Source organism: Phlebotomus argentipes, unplaced genomic scaffold, assembly GCF_947086385.1.
Source record: "Phlebotomus argentipes unplaced genomic scaffold, Phlebotomus argentipes genome assembly contig_2, whole genome shotgun sequence".
In the NCBI taxonomy this organism is placed as follows: domain Eukaryota; kingdom Metazoa; phylum Arthropoda; class Insecta; order Diptera; family Psychodidae; genus Phlebotomus; species Phlebotomus argentipes.
Genome location: NW_026776162.1, coordinates 9,494,605 through 9,515,909, shown reverse-complemented (window position 1 = coordinate 9,515,909; position 21,305 = coordinate 9,494,605). Strand labels below are relative to the sequence as shown.

At 41.4% G+C, this 21,305-nt stretch overlaps 1 protein-coding gene across 1 annotated transcript; it reads right to left on the bottom strand.

Annotated features, from left to right (window-relative positions):
- Positions 1 to 17,740: 17,740 nt before the first annotated feature.
- LOC132265452 (PHD finger protein 12) lies at positions 17,741 to 21,251 on the bottom strand. Its single transcript, XM_059766156.1, has 5 exons — positions 21,110 to 21,251; positions 20,984 to 21,021; positions 20,742 to 20,923; positions 18,908 to 20,677; positions 17,741 to 18,027 (listed from the first exon to the last, which is right to left on the bottom strand). Coding segments are annotated over exons 1-5 (2,157 nt in total). The 5' UTR covers positions 21,111 to 21,251; the 3' UTR covers positions 17,741 to 17,861.
- Positions 21,252 to 21,305: the final 54 nt, after the last annotated feature.

Sequence of the window (21,305 nt, the reverse complement as noted above, 5' to 3'; positions counted from 1 at the left end):
AGGGGGCGAAATTGACTCGCCCCATCACCGTGACAGCTTTCCCACGGCCAGGAGAAATCTATCGCTCTGGCCAGGCCCGCAATGAGGCTCATTTCTCATGTCGCCAGGCCCAAAGCGATTATCGGCGCAGGAAGTTAAGGGCGGGAAGTTTTGAGGGTGTCAAGAGAGCCATCAGGAATCCGAAAAACGCATAGAGTGGCAGAAATGAGGACTTCGGGAGGAGTTTGTTGACACATAAATTTGTCATTTGACGAATTAATTCATCGAGAATTGATGCCTTGGCAAATATTTAAGATAGAGAAACAGAAAATGCGGGATTGGAAGAAAATTGGGGAAAGAATTTCTCCCTTTGGCTGTGAAAATGCATTTATTTGAGCTAAATTGTGCTAATATGTGAGCAATTAATTGTGAGGAAGGCGAAATAAAGGGTTATCAAAGATGATTAACTGAAGAAAAGCTCAACATAACAGTCGTTGCAACATTACAGATTTCCAATTTTCCCTCTTTTTATCGTAAAACCTTGCGGAAAACCCTGTAAAACCGTAAATATCCGATTAAAGATCACGTATTTAAGCAATGTTGTCTATTTATTGGGTATTTAAAAGCTTTTTAATTGAGAATTTCGCTATTAAATCTTTTAAAAATTGTCCACAATTATTTTATAAATAAATTTTGAAAAGATAACAAGATAAAATATCAATTTCAATTAAATTTACCGCAATGCACTGAAAATTAATTGAAGAATCATGTAGAAAGAAACGTTTTTTCTGACATTTGAATTTGTATCTCGAGCCAGAAGTGACACTTCATCCCCTAAATTAGCAATTCTTTGTTTTCCTGTGTTAATTGATCGTATTTTCTAGCGATTATACTTTGGAAAACCAATGAGTTTCCTTAGAAAGAATCGGAAGATGTCCGGAAACACATAAACTCAATCTGGTTGGATAAATTCATTCAATATCGTCCATTTTCTTGGTTTTCACGTAAATTTTTTGGCTTCTTTGATAGCTTATTTAAAATGTTATAAAGTTGCAACGATTCCTTAGTTCAATTTTGCACTAAATAAGCTAATAATTTAGCTAAAAAAAAATTCTGCCCATTTTGCAATCGATCTCTTAAAGTTTCTGTGAATCGTGAGCAATTGAAGAATAGTAAAATGTGAGAAGACAGGAAATTCCCCGGGCAGATTGCGGCAAAAGTGTCACTTTCTTAGTAATCTGAACCGCATGTAAACTCATGGAATTACAGTTCAAGGTGAGAAACACAACATGTGTATCCACTTACCGAAGCCTCAAGAGCATCAATTGCTCAAGGCTGATAATTACACCGTCATTTGCTGTTTATCTGGGAGTCTAGAATTTCATTCCTTCACTCACATATGAATGATATCGAATAATGTATCAATTGTAAAGAGGCCAAAGCCGCCTTTTGGCAACACGAGAGCTTCGAGCCCCTCGTTTTTACGCGAAGCACTCACATGATAAAGGGAAAATCGCGTTCTGCGCAAGTTGTGTTTATATTCTGTGTCACGAATGCATGAGGAAAATCCCAAATTATCACTCTAGTTGAGACTATTTGCAAAATTCCACCTTCTTCCGGACTCTCTCAATTGATATTGTGTACTTTCGCCGGAGCTTTCTTCACCCTTTTTGGGGTGTAATTTTCAGCTCAAGCAAAGCTTCAATTGATGTAATTGGATATTGACAATAGAAAAATGAGTAAATGCAAGCTTTCCTACCTCTTTCGTGGCGGCAAAATGTGTGTCACTTTCCCATTCACATCACTAATGCACGTAAAATGGTGTTTTGGTGTGGAAAAACTATCAAAAACACACGAAAAATCACACAATTTTCCCCTCTCGATGGAGAAGAAGTCTTCCACAAATCTCTCCACTCTCTTGACATCTCACGATGGTCGTCAAGACGCATGCCTGAAACCTCTGATTCACCGGCGAAACATTTCGGCCAGCTTACAATTCTCTCTCACCCCTTCTCTGCGTTTTCCAGGTGTGTTTTGGGGTGAAATCCATTGCAGAGCACCAGAGAAAATCATCCTCAATGAGCGCCCTTTTTTTCTACCCTTTCACAGAATTCACACAGAGTGTGAAGCAGAATTCCGGGGTGGAAAACATTGCCAAATTATCGAGTATATGTACAAAGTGTGTATTTGTGTGCAGAAGAGGAAAGTTCTCGATTGGGGGGTGAGAGAGTCTGTGCGCCCCTGTGTTTATGGGGTTGAATTACATTCCATGCAAACACACGACGCTCTGCGGTGCTGTGTTAATTATTTGCTTTTCCGTTGACAACAATACGAAATCCCCGAAATGTTTAATGCAAGCACGTTCGCCGCTTTATATCTACCCCTTGCGCCCATTCCCGATATGTGTGTGTTGGGGTTCATATTACTCGGCGAAGTCAACACCCACACCTTGGCAGGAGGGCACGCAATTGTCGTTGGAAGTAATGCCAGGAAGGGAGTTGCCGCGATAAACACTTAAGTGTACTTTCTTATGATATGGCTCAATATTAAGCTAGAAATTGAGCTGCTGAAGAAGTCTTTTTTCCTCCCTTTTCTCTGCACTAGAGTGAGATTTCGAAGGTAAATCAATTCCATCTCTCCTCCATATACATGGATTTCAGCGCCGACGAAAAAGCACCCCCAATCTATATTAATAAGGTTGATTTATGCAAAAGACCTCTGGATTCTTGCACAGAATTCCCTGAATGCCAGCAAATTTGCACCGCCATAAGGAAACTCTTTCTGCGTACAAGAAATAACTTTTGTGCGACGATAAAAGTTCCCAATGTTCTCACAGTCCCGAGGGATGGCAAAACCGCACATTTCACGAAGGGGGTGGAAAAGGGTGCCACAGAAGGACTCCTAAGTGACTGTTTTTCGCATGAGATTCCCAGTCACTTATTTATGTGCCTCCTCGAGAGCCACGCGATGTGCCATAAGTGTTGTCTCAAGATGACTTTCTGGGCTTTAGGAGGCGAAGAGGAGAACTTCCCGCGCGATTATGTGCGGATGAGCTTTGCGGGTGGTTTTTCCTGGGGAGGGTGAACTATAAACAAAGCTATTATTTGGAGTGTGCTATAAATATCTGAGAGTGGTGAGACGTGCTCAAACGCTGGGCGGCAATTTTCAAGTGCGGGGTTTGAGTGTCAATTCTATTAATAACGCAGCAGACAAAAGGAGCTTTCGCGGTGTTTGCGCCGGAGCTTTCGGGATTTGTATGCCTCGTGGGTCACTTCGCTGACGGAGAAATCCAGGATTTTTCACACGTTTGCACCCCAAACCACCCCCAAAGTCCCTCCCAAGGGGGAGATAATACAGTTAAATCTCTGCACGTCAGTTTCTTTCAGTCAATATATGTTTATTCTCAATTTTATCACAGAAAAAGTATCATAAGCAACGATATTTATGAGATTTTAAAGTTTTCAGTTGATATTTTTGTGGTTTTACCGATTATCTGGGTATTTTTTTCACCATAACCTCAAACAGCGCATAAGAAATATTTTCTAAAAATGTCCAGGACTTCTTTCAGAGCGTTAGAATCTTGTCTCCATCGACACTCTAGCCTTGAATCGTTTCCTTCTTCTCTTCCAGAGTCAGAAAAGACCGATATTTCGCGACGTCACGTGTCTTAATCAAGACCAAGCTGCAGTTTTACATTCTAAATCTGCACTGTGATGAATCTCTTCTCACGGAAAATCAGAAGAAGCTCAGCGGAGATGGAAAATTCGCTTTAATGGCCCACAATATCTCCCCCTTGGCGCCTCTCTCATCGTGACGTATAATGAACTTATTAATGTTGTACACTCGGACAATGTCTGCGGAACATGTCAGTCTAATTTCCCTCGAAAATTAATTCCACTCGCAGAGTTGAAATGTAGCAAAAATTAAATATTCATGCTGCTAATGTCAGGCCATGGAGGGTGGCGGTCCAGAAGATGGTCGGACATTCAGTGAAAGTCCGTGTGCGTCTCCCCGAAAATGGGACCCCTTTTCCCGTCCATTCATTGCGGTCGGAGGAAACTTTTGTTACATACAAATTAATGAACTCGCACTCTTCGGGCCTTCGGAGACCATTTATTGTGCCAGGGACATTACCATTGGGGTGGAGGGGGTGAGAGGGGGTGGTGAGGGGCGCTGCATGGGAAATTTACTTAATTAACTGTTTTATTAAATCGGGTGGACCATTTAATTTATTCTGTGGTCAACAGCTTGTACCTCATTTGGTCCACTGTCTTGGCCGATCGCCTATGGAAATTCCCAGGCTCATTGTGACCCAATTGAGATATTATGCGGATGAGAAAAAGGAGAAATTAACCAATTTTCCCAGATATTTCATCTGCATATAAAGTGATTTCATAAATGTTATATAATAAATGCCACCCTGAATATGACAACTCTCTCCTTAGTTGAACTATTTGGTAGTTTGTGGCTTTGGACTTTGTGTTCTTAATTGGAAAGAATGGATTTTCTCACTCCATTTCATGGTATGCTCTAAACGATCTCATTGAAGAGTCACAGAAAGCTTCAGCACAAATTCACACAAGATTGCTGAATGCTAAGCACGCAGTCTTAACCCAGTTTTACAGTCGCTCCTGGAGTGAAGGCAATGCCAAAAGGCAGTGATTTAGTGACGTCTTGGGGATGATTAATTATGGGTGTAATCAGGCGTTCACGCTCAATAAATATTTGTGGAGAATTTGGCTGAGTGCACAATTTGCAGTGGCGCAGAAAGTCGCCCCCCCGCCAACCCTCCTCTCACGGTGACAATAATTCCTGCGGCGCCCTCGTGAAAGCCGAGCAGTATGCAAATACTGCAAATTGCTCAATCAGTGTCAGGTGTCAATTCACCGAAGCGTGAAGATTGTGATTTAGACAACGCGCACTTAACACTTTGCACAGGTGCGAAGCTCTGATCGATCAATGTGACCGAGAAGTGCATTAAATGCCTTAAAGAATCACGTTGAATGCGTCATAATCAATTAAACACCGATGAAATGGTGCAGAAATTACAGTCACTCGAGCGATCTTGGCCATTATTTGTCATTCATTTGTGCTCTGCATATTAGTTTCCTGAGAAATTTGTAACCAAATGATAAAATCTCCCAAGAAAAGGAAGAATAAAAGAAAAAACAGACTTTTATACGAACCAAGGGGCAGATATTATGGCCGAAAGTGATGTACAGCTTCACAGAAGTGTTTAGAAATGTGAAATGGCAAAGTGTTTAGGATATTTGCACAGCAAAAGTTTCTATTTCCGCACATTGATGCCTAGAAAAATCAATTTTGTTGCTTTTCTAGGTTATGTGATTGATTTAAAACAGTTTCTGGTTATAAAAAAAACCTTCAAAATAATTAAATTTGTGTTTAATCTGAAAATATTTTGCTTTTTCTTGGCAGATTTGAGCATTCGTGTTAAGAAAAACTTCAAAGTCATTAAGTTTAAGTTATAGAAACGAACTCAAAAGTTAATCATAACCTCAAAAATATTATTTTAGTCTCTTTGTTTAGTTATTTCCGTGGTTTTGAATAATAATAACATAAATTTACTCCACCTCGTGCTATATTTACTCATTTTTAGGTTTGAAAGGATTAAAATGGGCCCAAAAAGGATTTTTCTAGCCGAATTCATAACCTCACAATTTGTTTAGAATTTTTCTAAACATTTTACAAAGCAACAGAAATTTGTCTTGAACAAATCCTGAAACTTAAACCTCTTGAGATGGAAAAATCTTGATTAAACTGTGATAAGTCAGAATTAAGAGTGCGAAACAGCTGAAAAAGAGTGAAAAACGATGGAAAATGCATTTGAAGACATTCAGAAGTGCCAAGAAGTTGTGTACAGATTAAAGGAATATTATCTCCCCCTTTATTCGAATGAAAGTGAGGTTATGTTGCCACTTTTCATCTTAAACCTTGACAAAGAAGCTTGATAGAGTGCAGAGAGTGCAAAAAGCTTCAAAAACCTTCCGAGTGTGAAGACATAAAACCGTTTACAGCAATCTTAAAATGTAAAACAAGCAATTGAACCATTTATTTAAGCACACGCTAATAATTTGCGTATTTCTTCGAAAGCACTCGTGCTCAAATCGGCGAATAAAATGTCAGAAACTCAATCATGCGGCGAAAGCTTCAAGATATGAAAGGCTCGTAAGAGTGGGCAAGTTTCCAACGTCACACAAGATAGAATATTTCACTCGCTTGATGGCGATAAATAAAATGTCATGTCGGTCATTTTTCGCAGCGCAGGAGAAAAAAAAGCCTCCGGCGAAGGATTCAGTCGACAGTGCCAGCAAAAATTGTCCAGAAATGCCAACATTTTGAGGAATTCAAATTTCACGTCAACTCTTCCGGCTTGAAAATTGAGATATTGCGGCGCGAGGGGCGCAAAAGTGTGCACACACGAGCACATAATGGGGCAACGTGAGCTCTTTCATCACCTTTGTGGGCCTGGCAAAGAGTCGCGCTGCAGCATTAAATCCTCGCATATGGAGTTATCAAATGCCGGCAAAAGTGTGCAAAAAGCGCGCAGAGAGTGGAAAAAATATATTGTATATATTTGGGGTGCAAAAAAAGCGATAGAAAGCTCAAAATGTATATACAAGAATGCTTTGAATTTGAGTTTCCACTCGAAATATTATTTGTCCTTTGTTCTTCCTTTGTTGCGTGCATTTCGCGTGAATTCAATTCACCATTAAAATGTATATTTTTTTACCCCAAATATAAAAATGCATGACAAAAATGTAGATTCCGAGAAAATATCAAGGGGAAAATCACTCGTGAGTTGAAACCATTAACTTTGTGATTATTCAATCGTTTTTTCTTTAATATTTGTGATTATTTGATACAAAATTCTGATTATTTTTTGATTATTTTCCCAATATTTAATCAAAATTTGAATTCAATTGAATAATTTGATAATATTTGGAATATTCTGATTCATTGATTGAAAATAATCCTTTTATTTTTGATTATTTTGATTAATTTGTAATTTTTCTTGGGAAAAAATCATTTTTTAATATTATTTTATTGAAAATTTGATTATTTTGCAATTTTACTTGGGGAAATAATCCTTTTTTTAAATTATTTTACTCAAATAACTGGATTATTTGATAAGAAAAACATTAAGTTTCCTCAAAAATCGCCTTGTGATTTGCCCCTTGGAAAATATCTTCCAAAAATAAAATTTCCCATCAGTGAATTGAAAAGTGAAATTGTAAGCTTTAAAAAGCTTCAGCTTTTTCACATTTCCTCCTTCAGAAAAGTCTGTGTTGACTTTTTTTCCCCTAACATCAAAGGCAAAGCGTATTTGGCATTGAATTTTCCTGAATTGAAGGACAAATTGGAAATCAACACAGAAGCATAAATGAATATGAAAATAGAAAAGTGTGTTTGCCATTTTGGGTTGCGCGGAATTGAGCGCTTCACAGTCAGTTTGTGTGGCCCTGTAAACAGCCACACAAAAGAGCTTCCCGGAAAGCTTTCAACTTCACGTCTTGTTTTTCACTCTGGCGCACTGCCGCCCAATTGCATTCACGCGAATTGGCATTGTGGGGGGTGCGAAGCCGGGGGTTTTGTGGGTGGTGGAAAAAAAGGCAGGAAAATAATGTTTCTGTCAATCAGGCATAAAAGCAATTTATGCATGGCGAGAGCAGTTTTATTTATGAACAAGATGTTTGCCGGCGACTTTTCGACATGAGCTCTGTGACGTTGAAGTTTATTGCGAGCGCGCGCGCGGGGGCGAAAGGGGCGGGAAGGGTGTGAGAAAGCTTGCATATGAAAGAAACATTATTGACTAACACTTCATTGTGGTGCTATTTGCATATCAAATAAATGAAATGGGGAATTGCCTGGGACTTTGGTGGCTTCTTTTGTGTCTCTCGCCGAAGACTGCCAAGAATTTTCCTTGAGACGAGGCGCGCGCCTTCGACTCGGTGCAAAAGGATGGGGGAGAAATTGTTCATGAGAATAAAATGGGGAGTGAAATACCGAATAAATTTGCCTTCAAACGGAACGCCACAGCACAGTGGCGTAGCTTGCGACAGGTAAGTTCTTAACCTTTGAAAGACACAAAGAAATTGTTGAGATTTTAGTAACAATCAATGTTAAACGTGTTCTATACTGCATCGATGATATCGTAGATGAATAGAAGATGTGAATCGATGTGTTAGAATCCTTTATTGTAGTCCATTAAGATTGCGACTAGGTCTTCTCAAGACACGTGACGTCGCGAAATATCGATCTTTTGCCACATTTTTCCTTCGTTTCATTTGGACACCCGAAATTTGGGTAATAAATAACGAATATGAAGCTTTCTGGGAAAACCTCTTTAAGTTCCGATACGATTTTGACCTTTAAATTGCGACGAAAGCAGGTATTTTCCCAGAATTGTCGATTATGGGTTAATTGGCGGTCTTGCTCTCGTGCTTTGGCTACGCCTCTGATGCCTTGGACACAGTGAAGGAATGGAAAAAATTGCACACCTGTTACGTGAAACGGAGAGTCCCCAATTCGGCTCCTCAAGACAGGAATACGGTTGCACAGAGAACGCTCTGCTGCACATTTTCTACCTGTTTGCGAAAATTGGCAGCCAGGAAGGAATTCCTGCCCGGAGACCAACTCAAGGGGCTGCGGTTGTCCGTGAGAAAGCAGGCAGCTGCGATGGCAAGAAGGGTTTGAGACACAGAAGAGGGTGGGAAAAAAGCTAAACTATACTTACGAAGAAAGTTTCCACCAAGTGAAATTTTACAAATTACACTTGTCCCTCAGCTGCTCCATATTGGCTTCTCGAGACATTGGCAAAGGGTGGTTGTGTGTGTGTGGCGAGGGATGTGATTGAAGCCACAAGAGCTGAAACTTTGTCTAACAACACAACTTTTTCCCGCCCCGCGCGCAACTTTTAACACACTTGCCGCCTTTTCTTCGCCAAACTAACACACATTTTTCATTGATTCCCATCAAAATGAAATGCTCAAAATTGCTACTTTCATTTCCACACAATCTTCCAAATGGTAAATAAAATATTTTCATCTCAAGCTCAATTGCTTGAGGGTATTTTGTGTAAGTCGACGGGGAAGTTTTTTTTTCTTCTTCTTCTTCGCCCAAGGAAAATATCGCAGCAAAAATGTCACTGTCCTTGTTAAAGGACTCTCTCTCTCTCTCTCTCTCTCTCAGTGCGGAAAGTCTCCTTGCAATTTCACTTGCGGAAGCTTTCCGCGAGACACGATAACGAGTTGATATTTCTTTTTCAAATAACAACTCAAGAAACTTCCCGGATAAGATGAGCTTTTCAAAATTAATCATGCAGTGGGAAAAATATATGCACAAGGATGTTTGTCCGAATTGACTTAACTTTTCATCCATTGAGAGGTTTTTGTAGCAAATTAATCAATCAGATGTGGAAGATTAACTGATTTAGGGTGTGGCTTATAAATGGGCGGAGCTTAAAACATTTTAATAGACAATGGAAAAGTTCCTTAACATCGCGCGATATTCTTCTTCAGACAATAAATAGTCTCTTGGTTGGCAATTGTTTGGTCTAATGAGGATAAATGGTGGCTTCGTGAGGGGATGAGTTTTAAAATTATTGTTTGTGATTTCGCCCCCCCCCCTCTTAAATATCCCACGATGAATTTGCCGTGTGATAAATGGCGCGAGCGTCGAAATTCCACCCCCTCAGAATTCATGGCCGCGCGCGCGAATCATGTCGATGAACTCCTGCCATTTAATTAAATCCCGTGCAAAATAATTCTGCGAAAATACCTGAAATTGTTGATTGTTCTTCTGCAGAAATCCGATTGCCGTGAGCGTGTGAAGGCGAGAATCTTATAAATTTCTTTTTATCTCAATCCACACAACTTGCGCTGCAGAATTTCGTGGGTGAGCGCGCGCGATTATTAGGGGTTGCTGACAATGGGAAAACTGTGGTGGGCATAAATCATTGGAATGGGCGCGCGTGAAAGTTTCTGGGCGGCTGAGAATTAAATTCAATATCAAAGATACATTTTCCACTGGCTGGTGCAGATGATTTTGCCATTATGAGAGGAGATTTAATGAGACATTTCGCGGTGTGATTATTTTGTGAGAAAGTCCTTCGGCACACAATGACTCGATAAAATAATTAGGCGAGAGAGATGAAGAAAGGACTTTTTAATGTTGTGCCACAGTCAATGGAAAGCTCGTTGATTTTCATCCCTCTCTGGAGGGGAGGGAAAATCATTGCTACTTTCCGCTCATTAAAATCCTCCACTCTTGCGATACGGAATTAAATGCCACCATCCGCATTCCAACCGTGAAAAAATACGCAATAATATAAACTGGTGGCAAAATGTTGCCATTCTCGCTGGGATGAAAATGAGCGTGGAAATGGCTCAGAGATCCACTTCTTGCCGTCTGAGAATTTATTTTTCTCCAGCAAAACACAGTCTTCGCCTGGGCGAAAACCCCTTTCGCACGGAGTCAATTTCAAGCCATCCAGAAGCATCATGATTAGCAGAACGATTTGGGATATACATATATAGATATATAGTCGAAAATAAAGGGCGCAATTTTTCTGCACAGTGATAATTCCTCAAGAAAAGGAGGCAAGAATGAAAAGGGCGGGAGAGTTAATGAAAAGTCTTTCACGGAGGAGCTTTTATGTGCACAAAAAGTGTCATTTGAAGATGATAAAATTAATGAAAAGAGGAGCAAAAGCATCCCTTTTTTAAAGGAACACACACACACACACAGCGTCATTTTCTCGCTCTGATGCTATTCAATTAAATTCTGGGCGAAAATTATTTTATTACATCACATTTTCACTGAATCTTATTTACCCATTTTGCCACAGCGCAGAAAGCACGACAAAAATATTTCGCTAGAATAGTTTTAATATCCTTCCAACTATTGAAGTTGGATTTTGTGTTTAATGGAATGTCGTTAAGTTTCAAAAATGAGAAAAACCCAGTTGAACACGCGTCACACACACGCGTGGCTCAAGAGATAGTGATTGCATCTGGCAACCCTCAAATCATACACACGCCCAAATCGGTCGAAGGAATGGGAAGGGGGAAAAAACAAGATTACTCAGCAAATTGAGACTGAGAAGGGTGGAAAAAAGTGTCTCTCATCAAGAAGTCTAAAGTCATTAAGAGGAATCGTGTTGCCAGAGCGATGCTCCTTTCATTTCCATCATCTTAACGGGGGTCGGGCGGCGAAATGTCTGTTTAATTGGATTTTTATTGAAAAGTCGCCGAAGCAAATTACACCCAGAGACGCCCTTCGGAGTCACACTTGAGTCACATTTCTCGATGGAGGGGCGCGACAAGAAGGGTTGAAGCTGAAAGTTTAATGCTTTCGTCAGCATAAAGTTCACATAAACAACCTCATCACATTCCGGCGGTGTGTAATTATTTATGTTGGGGCCCGGTTAGGTGTGGGTTTCTTAATTAATGACATTATGTAATTATGCTGATGCCCTGGCGTGGATGCAGAAGCGAGAGGAGCAATTTCTGCCAAAATGAGGTCTCGGTGTCTTCGTCAAATTGTGCGCCACCGCCCCCCGAAAAGACTCCCCCCCCCCCACACACATACACTCACATGAGGTGAAGTTGGCGCGCGCGGGGGTGAGATTAGGCCAAAACTCCTGAGACTTATAGATATGAGAGTCGAAAGTCTTAAGCAATATCACAATGGTAGAGGTACATAACACATATATATGTTAAAATGTTAAAATATTATGCTCCACATTAATGCCGCCAGCTTTCCGTCTGAGGGATAGTTTTGTGAGACATTCGGGGAAATTTATACTTTCCATTATCCTGTGATTCACTGACGGGCTCAGTGGATAAGCCCGGCCATAAGACAGAGGGTGAACCGAATTATTCATCAAGACTATTCTTGTGGGGAATCTCTTCCTCATTCACGTATTAATCCGTCATATTGCCGAGCTGAGGCTAATTTGCTTATATGTTAATGAAGCAATATTCAGCGGATTGTTGGCATTTTAACCTCTTCACATTTTCTTACAAGGTAAGAAAATGCTTTTCTCTACAAATATGATATTTTTAAGTTGTATTTTAATGTGTGAAGAACTCCAATTCCCATGTCGATATATTCTAAAATAATTGTCCGATTGTCAAAAGTAAGACAGATTTAGAAAGGTAATTTCTCAGTCTAAAACTCTCTAGAACATGTAGAGATTGTAAAACGATCACCAGATGGCGTTATTTGCCTCTTTTTGCAACACAAATCTTTTTAATGCATTTCACATTAAAAATATTCATAACAACGCTATTTGTTGGCGGATTTTGACGAATAATAGTGCTTTGGAAAGCTAAGAAGATAGCCTACAATTCCCTAGAACATATCAAGGCTGTCAGAGCGCCGCAAAATGGTGCTTTTAACCTCTTCTTGCAACACAAATCATTTTAATGCATTTCACAGTAAAAATATTCAAAACGACGCTTTTTCTTAGCGTATTTTGACGAATAATGGCGCTTTGGAAAGCTAAAAAGATAGCCTACAATTCTCTAAAACACACCACTAATATCAGAACACGTCTTACCACAGTAAATGAGGAGATTTTCATAATTTTCTCGCTCCCACGCGACTTAAAAGATGAGGTTTTGTCATTGACAAACCGCATATGAGAGGATTTTTGGCCAATTTTCCTCCATTGTTTTCAATTCAACTTAATCCGATGCGGATTACGAAACCTCCCACAAAAGGTCCATTTAGCCTCGAGAGCACGGAGAGAAAGAACATCATCCAACTGCTAATTGAGGCGGAACATTTCAATAATTACAATAAAAAAAGTCCTTTAGTACATTGTTTTGCCGATTTTTTGCCCTGTTTTTTTATATCCCCGTTTTTTGGGGGCGCAATGAGAGAAAATTGAGAAAATCCAACCCCCCTGAAGAAGTTTCGGAGAGTGGTGGAGAGTCAGAAAAACCACTCAAATGGACTTGCAGAAAAACTTTCTGCCTGTTGTTGGGCGAAATGTGTTAATTTTATTTTAAATTAAATAACTTTTTATTGATACGATTTCCCGTGGGATGCAGAGACTTTTTGGTTTTATCTGGAGGGGTTGGAAGAGGGGGTGGAACATTTCGTCTGGTTCGGCGGAACACGCGTTGCTGGTTATTTCAGGGAAATTAAAGAAGCCACTACAGCAGCATTTTCCAATCCTCCCTCCGCATTTATGTGCCACTGACTTGCCGGTGGTGGAGAAAAAAAACGAGACCTGAGCTGAGGGGAAAAGCGAGAACATGGAAAATCAGGCTCGTAAAAAAATTGCTGGTATATTTGCGTGTTATTTTCATGCTGTAATTGAAATTTGAGTCACAATATTTGCAAAAATTGTGGGTGGGAAAGGAAAACCCTCGACAAATGGAAGTGAAAGAGATGATGAAAAAGTATGTTTGAGTGCGGATGAGGAGGATTTTTTTCTTTATATACCTTCGGCACGAAATATTAAATCTCCAATGGAAATTAATTAAATATTGAAGACTTCCATCAGCGGAATTGTGAGAGTTTTGCTAATTATAGCGTCGACGTGGAATTTATTGCAAAGAATTTGCAATTTATTTACACTCATTTAGGCTTGAAATTCCCCCCGAATTTATTGATAAGCCGGTGAAAAAGGGGGTGTTTTTTTAATATCTACTCATTAAGCTTCAGTTGGTCAGCTGGGTTCGACCGTTACGCAGCCATTTTTAAAAAAAAATATCACACACACATCGTAGAGCTTTAATAATACAGAAGGAAAAAGGGAATTAGGCGCTATTGTCTGAAGAGAAGAGCATAAATTTCGGCAGAAATCCCTCGTCTGCAAATTTTGCCGACGCAAACGGAGTGGGAAAAGCATTTTTTTTTGGTGATGCTGTTGTCTGGGGAGGAAAATTCATGCCTCGCGATTGTGCCTTCCGCCCAAATAAATATGTATGAGAAAACTTATGGAATGTGACATAATCCCGAATAACTCTTAGATGACTAGAATTCTTCTTACACTTGAGAATATTATCTTTGTCACTAATCTTCTATAACCACTCAGCATTTACATACACATCTCGCAATTTACATGCCAGACAAACTCTCTCGCGCGCGCAACACGCACGGAACTTTGTGAGAAAGACGCCATGTGAGGCACAGTCGCCCTAATAGGGCGCAGAGCCGCACATTTAAAATTTATTATCATCTCACCATCATCGCGCGAGCTTTTGTCAGCCATCCGAGCGGAAGGCGGACAAGGCGTGCCTCAATCTGCACGGGAAGTGGTGTACATCGCCCTAATCTCAAGGGAAACACACGACAAATACGATTGAGAGAATGCTGGGAAAGAATTATCGGCACAGCAATCGTGTTTCTAGTTCACGTTCATATCTTTGGCCACGCAAATGTGAAGGTTTTCCTACATCTTCAGTCTAATTCATCTATTCAACCGGTTGAATATGGCAAAGCTTCAGTTTTAAGCCCGATTTAACCTAAAATAACACAAAAATTAACTGGCGTTCAAAATTCATCCAATATGGCGCCGTTTCTGACAGCGTCACAGGCAAATTTCGCTTTGAATGATCAAAAATTGAATTCCACACTGCTACTTATCGATGCAAAATGAAGAAAATTCCTTCTTCAACATTATTTTAGAGGAAAAATGGAACTTCTGTTGATAAGTATGGACTAATTAGTCTCTAGATTGTTAATTTCTCAGCACTTTCTTCACTTCACGATCCTTCATTTTCTCAAACTGATAGCAAAATGTGAAATTTAAGCTCTCAAATTCCGTGAAATCCAACGAGTAAAGACGGTTTTAATAAGGGTTTTTGCAATATTGTAATTTCTCAGGTGTATTAATGCGATGCATACAATATATATTTGCGAGCTTTGCCAAAGCTCTCTCTATAAAATACAACCTTTGTTGTCTTGCACTAAATTCTGCTCGTTTTCTCACAATCCTCGCAACAAAAGCTGCTGACTTTGTTTCACTTTTCCCTCTCTATCGGGGGTGAAAAGATAAGAGCTTTGATATGAATTCAATGCGAATGCAAGAAATTTTTCCCATCTAAAGTTTCCTCGAGTGGAAATTTGTATCAATTTGCAGCTGCATTCTGTGCACTCGAATCAATGATTGTCCCTCGTTGCGAGGATTGCGGACTCCACGGCCATTTTTTATCACCAGGACGAAGTCGTGGGCGGACGAGGAGGTCATCGAGAGTGTGACCCAGAGCGTGAAGAGCCACTAAAGGCGATCTCATGGCTTCGCCACGACTTCCGAAGACGTATAGAGATATTTTATAGTTTCTGGCTTCGTGACAAAAATATAAATTATGTACATATTTTCTGTGGCCACAAACTCACCCCATCCCCTAAAGAGCAAGGCACGAGCGTGAATATATTGCCAAAGATAGAGATTGCATTCGATTTGGCCAGGAGAAGAGTGGAGAGCTTTTCGTCTCAATGTCCGCAATTGCCACGATAAACGTTTATCTTTTATTATCCAAAAGTTACCCTCTTCATCATCGGCAAGACAGCTCTCTCCCTCTCTCTCTCTCTCTCGGTTGATGGGGTGGATTTTTGGGGGCGGTATAATAGAAAATAATTTCCCTTGATTCTTATCGCTTCTTCATTGTCTGACTCGGTGGTTTTCCTCCAGCTCTTCGCCGGAAAATCCCTTTCAGGCTGATATTCCTTCATTCATAATCAAACTCACACCACCGAACACAACATCATCAACGCACTTTCTCTCGCCCACTCGAGCCTCCTTTGCTTGGCTGGTAATTAAATTGTCATTCGACTGAACACGCCATTTACATTTCGGCCATTGATGAAGAAACATGAAAACTTCCCTTCAAAGCTCGCCTTTGACTAAGTGGAAATTGACACCAATTTGCTGCAATTCTGCGGCACAAATTGAATTTGCTGCAAATCAAAAGAAACTCTAGCGAGGCCCATAATTGGGGGAGGAAAAAAGGACGCAGAATTAACGAGATGCGGCAATTGTGAAGGAAAAGTCTTGGGAAAATGTGCAGTCGAGTAAGTAATACAGAAATTGCTGCATTATTACCAGCAATTCTTGCATTATTTCCTCTATATTATAAACATTTTTCCCACTAATTGTTTATGAAAAGCATAAAACAATGATATGATAAGCAAGACAACTTTTACATTCAGGGAAGCTCAACGATTGACTTTGTGTCTTAGCGAAGTTTCAAGCAAAAAACACATTTTGATAGGAAATAATGTACACAATTTGATAAAGTTTCTCATTTTAAACACAATTTTGTGCACGTGAATAATATTAGTCGAATTTTCTTCACAGATTATGAAGGAATTTTTGAGTTTTTCTCTATTTTAAAGACATTCAAGCGCTTTAAAGCTCTTCTCATTCGGCACAACGAGACTCGAGGACCTGACCAAGGGGGAGATAATATGGCCAGAAGTGGTGTACAGATCCGTAGAAGTTTAAGGAAATGGAAGTGCTTCAATTTATACAATATTTGGTTCACAATCGTTGATTTTCTGCTGATTATTTCACTCTCAGAATCAAAATTTTTATCCAAATCGTAGTTTTGACGTATATTTTCTAGGTTATGTGAATTATTAAAGATGAAAAAAGAGTTTAAAATAGAATTTCTTCCATTGAAAACGAAGTTGTTTTCATTTAATAACATAAAATCATGTAATAAACTCAATAAAACTAGCGATTGTGAAAGTTTAGAGGGTTCAAATGAAACATAACCTCAAAATTTCACCTCACAACACGAAAATTTTTAGCTAAAAGTATTCTAATTATGAATTCAGTGTCGAAAAAGTGCAATTTAAAGCAGAAAATCATCAAATATTGTATGAAACTTTCTTTAAGACAGTCTAAAAAGTAGAGATATAAAATTGTCAGTTAGATTTCAGTTAAGTTTTAGGATACTTGGGAGATATCTCCAAGATTTCTGGCGCTATGGATGTAGAATTAGAACAAAGCTTGAGAATTTTACCCGTTTAGCAGAATTAGACTGAAAACATTCGAAAACCTCCACATTTGCATGAGCAACGATATGAATGTGAACTAGAAAGATGATTGCTAGTCAATTTTCTGTGCCAAATTTCAATTTACTCAAGATTTCTCCGGAAGAAAGATAGTGAAGAAAGTGTGACAATATTAATATCTCTCCTCGCAAAATCCCATCCTTACGCAAGGCGAAGAAGAACGAGTTCTTAACTCACATTCTCCTCAAGGAGTTGGCGCTGAACAGTTTAGATGGGGAATAAAGTAATTATTTTGCATATCTTGTGCATCGCAGCGTGAAAAGTGGGCTCAATTTGCAGCGCCCTTGACTTTTATCTCCCTTTTGGCGCGCGATAAAAGTCAGAAGCTGCGGAGGACAAGAGCTCATAAAGCAGCAGTTGAGCATTTATAAAAGAATTACCATAAGCGCACACCTCGGCGTGACTCGTAAATTTCACGCCACAAGCTTCGTGTGTCGACAGAGGAAACAGGATCAATTTCCCTTTCGCAGCCATAAATAGCAATAGAAGGGAAACTTGGGGGCAAAACTCGCAGACGCCCGATGATGACCATTATTTTAATCCACAGCCAGGGAAATGAGAATTCCTTCACACACACTCGCAATTTACACACATAAATTACTTTTGGGACTTAACACAAGGAGCTTTTCTTCCTCCTCCACCAGCGAGACGACGACCAAATCCCGCTTCAGCAACTTATTAATGACCTTGCAACGCTTGAGCATCTCACAGAGGAATATTTATTGGCAAAAGAGGGACAATTTAACGTACAGTTTTTTGAACAGGACTTAATCCTAAACTTCACCTACAATCCGATTTAGCTAGCATGCAGCGCCGGCGGCGCCTCAATCCACGGCGTCCAGCGGCGCCTCGTCGATCACGGAGAAGACGAAGGCCAGACAGCCGAAGCGCAGCAAATAGCCGTGCTTCAGGATCGCAGATCCTTCCCAGCCCGCCGTCAGCGGCAAGCGACTCGCGCAGTTGCACGGAAACTGCTCCGGCGCCGCCATGCTGAAATCCATCAAATTACATTCATTGAAATTAATTCCTTACAGAATTGCAGAGAAATTGAAGGATTTTCAACGTGTTTTTCTCACTGAATTTCCAATAAATTGTTATATTTTAATATATAATTTGCATTTATATTCGAAGGGTTGATTTTTCATTGGTTTTTTGAAAAAGAAATTTTTAATTTATTTACAAAATAATTTAAAATATTTACTTTTCCACTGTAAAAATTTATTTAAAAAAAAAATTATATGAAAATCATGACATTTTAGCAATAAAATTTTGGAAATCTTCACGAAATCTTAGAAAAATATATTTAATGAAGCCAAATTATTATAATCTTTTTAAAAAATTATTATATTTTAATATTAATCGCTTTTATCTTCCAAGTGTTAATTTTTATTGGCTTTTTTGAAAATGAAATTATTAATTATTTAAAATTTAAGTACATTTCACTGTATTTTTATTTATTTTTTTTTTTAATTTGGCTTTGTTAAATTGATAAAATATCAATTTATACAACTGGTTTTGAAAAAAATAGTGAATTTTTGCAAAAATATTTACTTTTTGAATATGAAAATTAATTGAAAAAAAGTTTGATATGAAAATCAAGACATTTTAGCAATAAAATGTTGGAAATCTTCATTCAATCTTAGAAAAAAAGATTAAATAAAGCCGAATAATTAAGTTCTTCTTGAAAAATTGCCTTTTTTTAATCAAATAAATACTTTTCAACCAAATAAAATAATTTTAAGATAATTTTGTATAATATTTATAGGAAATTTCATACTTAAATTTTGGAAATTTTCATATTTCTCAATTAATTCTTTAAAAAGTGCATTTTCTGTGGAAAAATCATTTATGAAGAAAAGCATTTTCTCACCTCGCGCTCTTGTCCACCGTGAGCTCGATTCTCTTGATGCCTCGCTTCCGGTCGATGACGTTGCGCACGAGACTCTCGATGTCCACGCCGTTCATCTCCTTCTCCGGCTCCTTGTCCGCCTCCTTTTTGTGCTTCTTCCGGCGCTTGGCCTTGCGCTTGCTCTCGTCCAGCGGCTCCGGCGAGCCGCGGCGCGCCTCCTCGCCCTGCGGCCGCTCCGTGAAGTCCAGCGAGAAGAACTGCCCGTTCACCTCCGTGCCGAACTCGGAGTAGTTGAGCAGCTCGAACTGCTGCGTGGCGTCGTCGAAGAAGATCACGGCGTGCTTCTGCGACGTCTGGCGGCAGCGGCCGAAGTTCTCCAGCACGAGGTCGCAGCCGGCGCCGGCGCCGATCGTCAGCCGGCGGTAGCGCATGTACACGGCGCACAGCACGTCGCCGACGGGCGTGAGCACGGCGCGCGCGCGGATCTTCTCCTGCCCCAGCGGCTCGCGCAGCCGCGGCGGCACGGAGTTGCGGCCGTAGATCATCTCGCAGATGCGCGACTTGTCATCCTTGAGCGGCGACTCGAACAGACTGGCGATGCGCGCAATGTCGCTGGACGAGAGCAATTCACTGGGCAGCGGCGCGCCTTTCAGCGGATTCGATCGCGACAACTCCCGGATCGTCTTGGCCACATTGTTGTAGTGCACGCGCCCAATCAGATCCGGATTCTCACTCATGATCTGCTGCAGGCGCTGATAGGCGAGCAATTTGATGAGATTCCCATCCAAGTGACTCAGTTCGCGCTCAAGTGTGTCGGAATCCTCCGTTTGGCACTTCTCCTCCTTGATCGCCACCTCCTCCTTGTCGTCCTCCAACGGCAGCGCCTCCGCGTCCTCCTGCAGCCTCTCCTGCGCCCGCATCTTCACCGCCTCGTAGCGCATCACGCTGCGCAGCGACGGCAGCAAGTCCGGCGGATTGCTGTAGTGATAGGCGATCATCTCCGGGATCTGCGCCACGTCGCGCGGCCTCGGTTTCAGCTTCACGCGGAACGGTGGGTTTTTGCTGTACGCGCGCCGCAGGAACTGCGCCTTCACCACTTCCTGATCCACCGGACCCGTGAATTTGCTCCACAGCTTGATTCTCTCGCTGTGCGAGTCGCTCTGCACCAGCTTCCAGTCCACAAAGTGCTCCGCGTGGTTCGGGCACATCCACACGTTGGCCGGCAGGGCGGCCAGAGGCGGATCCAGACAGTCCATGTGGAAGAAGAGCGGGCAGAAGTCACAGGCGACGAGCGGAGCGCGTTTGCAGGATTTCCGGCACGTGAAGCACGTCCGGGCGGGCAGAGGAACCAATCCATTGGCGTCCAACTCGTGGGGTTTCGTCCGACGTGTGATCTTCTTGCCATTCCCATTCCTCTGACACCCGGACGGCTCCAGCTTGTCATCGCCCGGGAATTGATGGTGCATTTCCAGCTCGCGCGGCAACTCAAACTGCCTGGGATTCAGTACACTCGCGGCACGAATCAACTCCTCCATGGGCGTGAGCTTGCGCATCTCCAGCACCTTCCTGGACACGCTGGAGTCACTGGACGCCGACGCTCTGGAGCTGCTTCGCTTGCACAGACGCTTCTGCGGCGCTTCCTTCGCCTCGTCGCCAGGCGATGACGGCCTGGAGTTCTCCGCTGCACTCTCACTCTTGCTGCCCCGATCCACCGTCGTCTTTGGGGTCATCCGGCAGGTGTGGCAGAGCCACTGGCCAGACGGAATGTCCTCTTCAGTGAGCGGAGGATCGCTGAAAAGACACAACGACGCGCATTCAGAGACGTTCTCATGGCAAAACCACCGCGCAAACTTACTGACAACCCAGATGGAAGCTCGACGGACACCTGTCGCAGCAAATGAGATTGCCACCCTCGCGACAGGCGTCGCAGGAGTCGTGATTGTGCCCCCTTCCCGGACGTTTGTAGTACGGATGCTGAGTTTTCTTGCAACTCTTCGCGCCCTCCTCGTCTGGTGGCTTTATCAGCTCCTGAATCACCTGCACAACACAAAGACACATTAGTAGAGATACCTCTGGTCACGGTGGCTGCACACTTACCGGCATGAGACCTCCGGAAGTGTCCAAATCGTAGTCCACTGCAATGAAGAGAAGCAAAAGGAGTCAGAAATGCACGCCAAGGATATTCCAGGCAATCCCAGTGGAAATCCCAGGAATACTACTCACTCTCGGAGGCGGGTGGGGTGCCAGAGGCCGGGAGAGCACTTTCCGCAGGGAAAATTCACGTGAAAATCCCTCAAAAATGCGATTTTTGTTGTTTTCCCACAGCAAAAAAGCGGCCAGTGTGACGTTTCGAATGACAGTTTGGAGACTTGTGCGATGCGCAGACTTGCCGCTGGCGCTGGCGTCGGCCAAACATGCA

Excerpts from the sequence above, each read along its gene's own strand:
- LOC132265452 (XM_059766156.1), bottom strand. Across the intron at positions 20,924-20,983 it reads CTTCCGGAGGTCTCATGCCG|GTGATTCAGGAGCTGATAAA; the intron begins GTAAGTGTGCAG and ends TGTGTTGTGCAG. Across the intron at positions 20,678-20,741 it reads AGCTTCCATCTGGGTTGTCA|CGATCCTCCGCTCACTGAAG; the intron begins GTAAGTTTGCGC and ends GTGTCTTTTCAG.